This window comes from Epargyreus clarus, unplaced genomic scaffold (genome assembly GCF_041222505.1).
Source record: "Epargyreus clarus isolate Ecla_fem2 unplaced genomic scaffold, WU_Ecla_fem_2.2 ptg000004l, whole genome shotgun sequence".
Lineage (NCBI taxonomy): Eukaryota > Metazoa > Arthropoda > Insecta > Lepidoptera > Hesperiidae > Epargyreus > Epargyreus clarus.
Genome location: NW_027332212.1, coordinates 10,001 through 17,249, shown reverse-complemented (window position 1 = coordinate 17,249; position 7,249 = coordinate 10,001). Strand labels below are relative to the sequence as shown.

At 43.2% G+C, this 7,249-nt stretch overlaps 1 protein-coding gene across 1 annotated transcript in view; it reads left to right on the top strand.

Moving 5' to 3' along the window:
- Window positions 1-364: 364 nt before the first annotated feature.
- The window catches only part of LOC140757209 (metabotropic glutamate receptor 2-like), an 8,580-nt gene continuing 1,695 nt past the window's right edge, over window positions 365-7,249 (top strand). Inside the window, exons 1-12 of the mRNA XM_073092742.1 lie at window positions 365-1,619; window positions 3,639-3,849; window positions 4,104-4,246; window positions 4,794-4,964; window positions 5,036-5,180; window positions 5,324-5,575; window positions 5,678-5,852; window positions 5,942-6,048; window positions 6,136-6,285; window positions 6,370-6,503; window positions 6,708-6,874; window positions 7,077-7,235. Of these exons, the coding sequence (XP_072948843.1) occupies window positions 882-1,619; window positions 3,639-3,849; window positions 4,104-4,246; window positions 4,794-4,964; window positions 5,036-5,180; window positions 5,324-5,575; window positions 5,678-5,852; window positions 5,942-6,048; window positions 6,136-6,285; window positions 6,370-6,503; window positions 6,708-6,874; window positions 7,077-7,235 (2,552 nt within the window). The 5' untranslated portion in view covers window positions 365-881. The remainder of the gene's footprint in view (window positions 1,620-3,638; window positions 3,850-4,103; window positions 4,247-4,793; window positions 4,965-5,035; window positions 5,181-5,323; window positions 5,576-5,677; window positions 5,853-5,941; window positions 6,049-6,135; window positions 6,286-6,369; window positions 6,504-6,707; window positions 6,875-7,076; window positions 7,236-7,249) is intronic.

Below are 7,249 nucleotides of genomic sequence, written 5' to 3'. Positions count from 1 at the left end.
ACAGATGTAAAAGGCGTAAAAACATATCATACACAGACAGGTACGATTCAAAAGTTGTATTGGCAAATGTTTGCATAAAATGCATAATATCTGCCACATCATAATATCATATTATTATTATTTAATATCTATTTTCCAACTTCAAACATTTAATTAACGGTTTTTATAGAACTTCGTTAAGGACGCACTCTTCAATTAATGTAGGTTCCCTAATGCATTGACAGCTAAGAAGAAAAGTTCTTTTAATGCGACCCATATCATAGCGCGTCTGTAATGCCCTAACTAGAAGGAAGTTCTCCGAGATGTCGTGCGGCGGGCGGCGGAGCGGCCCCGCGCGGCGGCAGTCGCGCGCCCGCCGCCCGCCGCGTCGCACGCCACACGCGCCGCGTCGGCAACACCACGCAACTTTACACGATATAAAAACATTCGCGCTAACTCATTAACAACTCACTTTGGTAGTTACTTCTTATTAAAATTATTCCTAAGTCAAGGCGTTTGTCAAGTAATAAAAAATATATAAAATATAATATTGTATGCACGTATTTGAAAGTAAATTAATTAATACCTAAGAGTAAATTTTGAACTTATAGCTATAATTATTTAAATCTACGAATATGACTATTGACTATTCCATTACCATCAGAACGTAAAAATGCATACTACAGTTTTTATTTGACGTGCGCAACATGAGTGGTATGTTATGGAAATGGACATTAGAGAAGTACAAATTCAGTGAACTAAATACAAGTAGACCGTTCTGCTTGCAACACGCTTTGTCACTAGTAGCAGCGAGTGCTTAGAAGTCTGCAGTATTAATAATAGGATGGCTTTAGTGATGTCCGCAAAGGGCTAGATCGTGCGATGCGCTCGCTCGCGTGAGTATGGGGCGCGCCGCGGGCCCCGCGCTGCTGCTGGCGTTGGCCGCCGCGCTCCACGCTCCGCCGCTCGCCCTGCCACGCGAACTGCACCACGCCACTCAAACCGCGCGTAACGAATCTATGTCATTCCAGGACATTAAATCTGTCCATTCCTTTGACTACGCCCTTGTGCCTGATGTTCTAAACCCGCATGACATCCAGCGTACCCGGCGCGAGTCACTTCCTCTCATTGGACCCTTCGATATATCGAAGATGTTCAAAAAGAAGTTTAAAAGTAAAACAGAGAATGACGCCAAGCCGAGCGCCTCGTCACTGCGAGCGGCGGATCGCCTCGTTGTCGATTTGTCAAAGTCTACGACCGAAGACTCGACAGAAGTTGTCCAAATGCCAACAACAGAGGCTATTACTGAACGTATGAAAGTCAAACCTAGTGAGGAAGTTCCGGAGAACGTTAAGGAAGGCAATGAGAAATTAAAGAGTTTACCTCCAACCACAACGCCTTCTACTCCTACAACAATGAAAATGAATATGAGCAAAGTTACAAAAGCGCCACTTCAAGGAAGCAACCCAAAGGTGAAATCAAAGTCCAAGGAGACGTCGTCCCGCAAGGGCAAGGCGTGGAGCGGCAAGCCGCGCGAGCCGCGCGTGGCCGCCAAGAAAAAGGCCGACAACGAGAGCGTATGGCCGCCTAAGCACGCCGCCGTCGTCGAGGGCGACATTGTTCTCGGCGGCCTCATGATGGTGAGTTATGCCACTCACCGTCCACAAATAAAACATCGTCATAAATAATAATAAAACATAGTTTATTCAAAGTATAGTCCTTTCTTTCTTTCCAAAATAATGATTAACTTGCGTTTGTTTGGTACAAATTAAAGCAATATCCTACCAAACGAATGGATTAAGATTCTTTATATGGTTGCTTCTTTCGTAAGTAGGATTTTTTCTAAATCAATATCAGTAATATTATATTCAAAGTGATCTACTTTTTACAGAATATTTTTTGTAACTCAATAATTAGCCACCTCTTTGCAAAATTTTTCGCTAAAGTGAAAAAAACGGCGAAAGAAACTCCGTAACATATAACACGTCTTTTAAAAGAATAATAATATTCCTCTATAATGACAAGCATAATCTAATAGAACATATGAACTAGAGCTTATTACCTACTACTAACTGTGATTTAGATCTCACAAACTGATCTCCTAAATGACCAGGGAACACACCGCGTATTGTTGCAATACAACATCATCATTACACCGCAACGCACGAATCATAAGCATTTTACCTTACCATTTTATATACATTTAGCATTTATCGTGAGCATTTTTATGTTATTTTTATAATTGAACTTCTAAAGTTTTAACTGGGTTAAATTAGTGTTACTTGTTCATTAAATTAATTGTTATACAATCACTCAAATGAATATAATTTACATAACCGCACCAAACACTAGAACGCCTTATATTTTGGTCCTTCGAGGCGGAACCGAGTCAATTATTCAGTATTTTACCGAACGTCTTGAACGATGCCAGTTTTTAAAAATAGTATACATAGAAATTTTATTAATTAATTTGTAGCTTGTCAGGATAAAATAAAATTTTCCACTACTTATGTACAAGGTAGGTAAAAATAATTGTTAAAATCTCTGTGGTAAATTTAAACGATCCATTTAAACGTCCACACTATGATCTTCACTTTTGTACCTAACTCTCGCATATCTCTTATTGACAAATCTTTGATGCAGGAGTGTAAATACCTATTTATAACACCCTTTTATTAGCTTCGGTTGTATGTATGTATGTAGGTATGTATGTATGTAACGGAATCTTTAAACATAATTTTCACCAACTTACACAACTTTAATTAATTTGAAACTTTGCACACTTATCACAGACCGATGACAATACAATAATTTGATAACAGTTTGCCATTATCCTTATTAGATTAATCCTTACTAATATTATAAATCCGAAAGTAACTCTATCTGTCTGTCTGTCTGTTTGTCCCTTTCACGCCTAAACCACAGTACCGATTTTAATGAAATTTTGTACAAAGATAGTCTGAGACCCGAGAAAGGACATAGGATAGTTTTTATCCCGGAAATCCCAAGGGAACTAGGGATCTAAGATCGATTAATCGGAGAATTGATCCACCAAAACCAACCAAAAACTCGATTATTTTAATCGATATTAGTAAGGATTGAATCGTAAGCAATGCATTTGATCAAATGATCATTTGATGTTTAGCAAAGTTGTTGTCCATGAACCCACGAAGGTTTCAGAGTTGGTACAACCAATTTTCGCCAGATGGCGCCACTTTCTTTTCAACGAAGGTACGAATTTTCAGTTTCGTATGTTAGTATGTCATATTATTTCCTTTTAAACGCGGGCGAAGCCGCGGGCAAAAACTAATTAAAAATAAATAATAGTTTAAATATATCATTTTCATTTCATATCTTTGTCATTAAAATATATTTTCTAGTTTTTAGTTCGATTAGCAATAAAAGCGTGTTTTTTTTAGTTTTTTTAAACTATTATTTATTTTACCTATCACACCCATTTCGCACCTTGTTTAAATACCAATGTGTGCATGATATTACATGTTTATGTTACAGATGACACAGTTAGTTACCTTTCATTAAATAGAAACAGTGAACCATAGCCAAATAGTTTTTCATGATACATTAATATGTTTTCCGTACGGTGCAGCATTTCGACGATGTGTAGAGTATAGTAGATGTAGTAGGATTGTGTTACGCAGGTGCACGGTCGCGCGGGGTCGGATGGGCGCGCGCGGTGCGGGCCGCTGATGGCGCAGGGCGGCGTGCAGGCGCTGGAGGCGATGCTGTTCGCGCTGGACGTGGCGGCGCGCGCGCGCCTGCCGCCGCCCGCCGTCGCGCTCGGCGCGCTCGTGCTCGACGACTGCGACTCCGACACGCGCGGCCTCGAGATGGCACTCGACTTTATCAAAGGTACGCCCGCCCCCTTATAGTTATTATGCGGAGCTCTCAGGCCCTAGGAACCATTTAAGAGCCCACAGGGCAAGTGAATAGCTATTACTGTGTTGCTTAAAAAAACCTACAAACTGAATGTAAAGATTGAGACGAATATTATTGCTGCACATTATTACACCCACCACTTAAAAACAAGGTCAGAAAAGTAAAAAAGTGCACATAGTTTATTATTTTGGGGATGAATAAAACTGTGAAATAGAATACTGGTGCAGGTTCAATCAGCAACATCGATGACGCGGAGTACGCGTGCAACGCCACCGCCGTGCGCAAGGTGATCTCCGGCGTGGTGGGAGCCGCCTCCAGCGTCACCTCCGTGCAAGTCGCTAACCTGCTGCGTCTCTTCAAAATACCGCAGGTTACCCCACACTTACCTATCACAGTTTCTATAGACGCCGGACGCCGGCGCCATGCATCCTCGCCAGGTTTCGTGGACGTGTTTACAACACTTGTAACGCTAAGGGAGTCGTTAGTGCAATTTTCGGCTTTGCGATAGCTGATTCTCCTTTTTCTTTTTCTCCTTTGCACACTCCTATATTTGTATCAAAGTAAAATAAGGTTATTAATAGCGCAAATATTCAATGAATAATGCTGTCAATCCTTTCTCAGTTACAAATCGAATGATAGCGCAGAGACAGATGTTGATGTACGAGTTGTTATCATATTTGTCAAGATTGTCATACAAAAAATTTAATCCCGCTTCATATTGATGCCAATTTGCATTGATTCATATCCGATCTGTACAGTAGAATGTTAGGTATATGTATTTTATCCTTTTCTATTGTATTTAATCACGTAATAATAATTCACAGAACTCTCTTCTACCACAGGCTTAAACTTACCAGGAAATATCCCGAATAAAATTACTATAATTTCATTAAATAAAATATTTTTGATTTTAACAGGTGTCATTTTTTTCCACGTCACCTGAATTATCAAACAAGGCACGATTCGAGTACTTCACGCGCACCATCCCATCAGACTTGCATCAAGTACAGGCGATGGTTGAGATAGTCAAGAAACTCGGTTGGAGATATGTGTCCATTATTTATGAAGAATCGAACTACGGTATAAAGGTATAAATAATTTACCACGATTTTTTTTAATAAAGAAGAAAATATTTCTAACATTTACTTAACCTTTCTAGGCTTTCGAGGAATTGGAAACGTTATTAGCTCGTAATGATATCTGCATAGCCGTAAAAGAGCGGCTGACGAAAGATTCCGGTGCAGCGGACGAATATGCTTACGATGGCATTGTGGAGCGGCTGCTATCACGACCGCGTGCGAGAGGTCAGAACCTAAACTTTAGTTGCAATGGATGATTATTATCTTTAATAAGTAATAATCTATAATCTAATAATCTAATAATAAATAATAATCAATGAACTCAACATGCTAGGTGAGGTTAATAGGCGTGTATGCGTGTTATGTAGGTGTGATCGTGTTCGGGTCGGACCAGGAGGTGGCGGGCGTGATGGCGGCGGTGCGGCGGCGCGGCGCCACGAGCGCGTTCGGCTGGGTGGGCTCGGACGGCTGGAGCGCGCGCGCGCTCGCCACCGCCGGCAACGAGCCCGTCGTCGAGGGCACCATCAGCGTGCAGCCGCAGGCCAACCCCGTGCGCGGCTTCCGCGACTACTTCCTCAACCTCACCGTCGAGAACAACCCCAGGAATCCCTGGTTTGTCGGTAATCTTCTCGCCCACCTCCGCTCCGGCTGTCCTTAATAAGCTCCTACTGATAGTCTGTAACATGCGTAGTTAATGAATTTTCATCCTCCGACGTGTACAGAATTCTGGGAGGAGCAATTCCGATGTCGTTACCCCGGAAGCCCACGCACGCCATACAACGCGGGATACTCGCGCGCCTGCACGGGCCGCGAACGTCTCTCCGCGGAAAACACCGAATTTGAGGCCCAACTGCAATTTGTAACTGACGCCGTGTGGGCTTTCGTATATGCTATCAGGTACTTAACTGCTCTTTTAACCATTGATTGATACACGTTATTAGGTCTTTATGTGAAACTGACACACTGATATCAATAAATTTTGCCAGGGACATGCATAATGATCTCTGTGGTGGCAAACCCGGTCTATGTGAGGCGATGCGCCCGACAAGCGGACCGACCCTGCTGCGCTACCTCCGACAAGTGCGCTTCACAGGTTACTTCCATGTATTAAGCGATATTAGGTTGATAACAATATAATTACTTTACCTTAACCTTTTCTATCTAAATTTTCAATATTCAGGTCTGAGTGGAGACGAGTTTCATTTCGATAGCAACGGAGACGGCCCGGCGCGCTACAACATCCTGCATTTCAAGCAAGTGTCTCCGGGTGTGTATCGCTGGCTGAAGGTAGGCCGGTACCTTGACGGAGAACTGGAATTAGATATGAGTGGTATGGTATATATAAAACATATTTTTTCTTTTTATTTTGTTTGTCTCGTTTGAATGGGCAAATAATTTATTTTAACATCCGTAGAAATCCAATTTAAATGGAACGAGCATCGCCCACCGGAGTCGGTGTGCAGTGCGGAGTGCGAGCTGGGACAGGCTAAGCAATACGTGGAGGGGGAGAGTTGCTGCTGGCACTGCTTCAACTGCACACAGTACGAGGTAATCTTGCAGTACCATTCAAAATAATCACAATACAACTTTCGAGTGAAAGTATTTCACATATTTAGAAAGTTTAAGTTTGAAGGGTGCATTATGCGAGAGATACAAAGCGTTCCAAGCTCATCTTCAGGGATAGCAACGCACGAGTACGAGCACGATCCGTAGAGAGAATATGTTACTGTGACAGCCTCGTCGGTGTTGCAGATCCGGTCGCCGGTGTCGGAGACGGCGTGCGTGGAGTGCGCGCGCGGCACGCTGCCGGCGGCGCGCCGCACGCACTGCGCGCGCGTGCCCGAGCTGTACCTGCGCGCCGGCGACCCCGCCGCCATCGGCGCCATGACCTTCTCCGCGCTCGGCATCTTGCTCACCATGTACGTTAGGGTGTCCCGTCCGTGTATGAAAAAAAATTTTTTTGAGCTAGACTATGAGCAGAGGTATCAAAAGTTGCGTAATTATTTGTATGTAAATATACATGAAATTGAAATAGGATGATCACCATGATATATCAGAACACCTTTTGGACAACGTATATCAGTAAGTTTCGCTTATTTATTACGGTATATCGTTGCGCAGGTTGGTGGTGGGAGTGTGGGTGGCCCGCGGCGACACGCCCGTGGTGCGGGCGAGCGGCCGCGAACTATCCTTCGTGCTGCTGGCCGGCATCCTCATGTGCTACCTCGTCACCTTCGCGCTAGTGCTGCGCCCCACCGACGTCCTATGCTCACTTCAACGGTCTCTTTTTATTT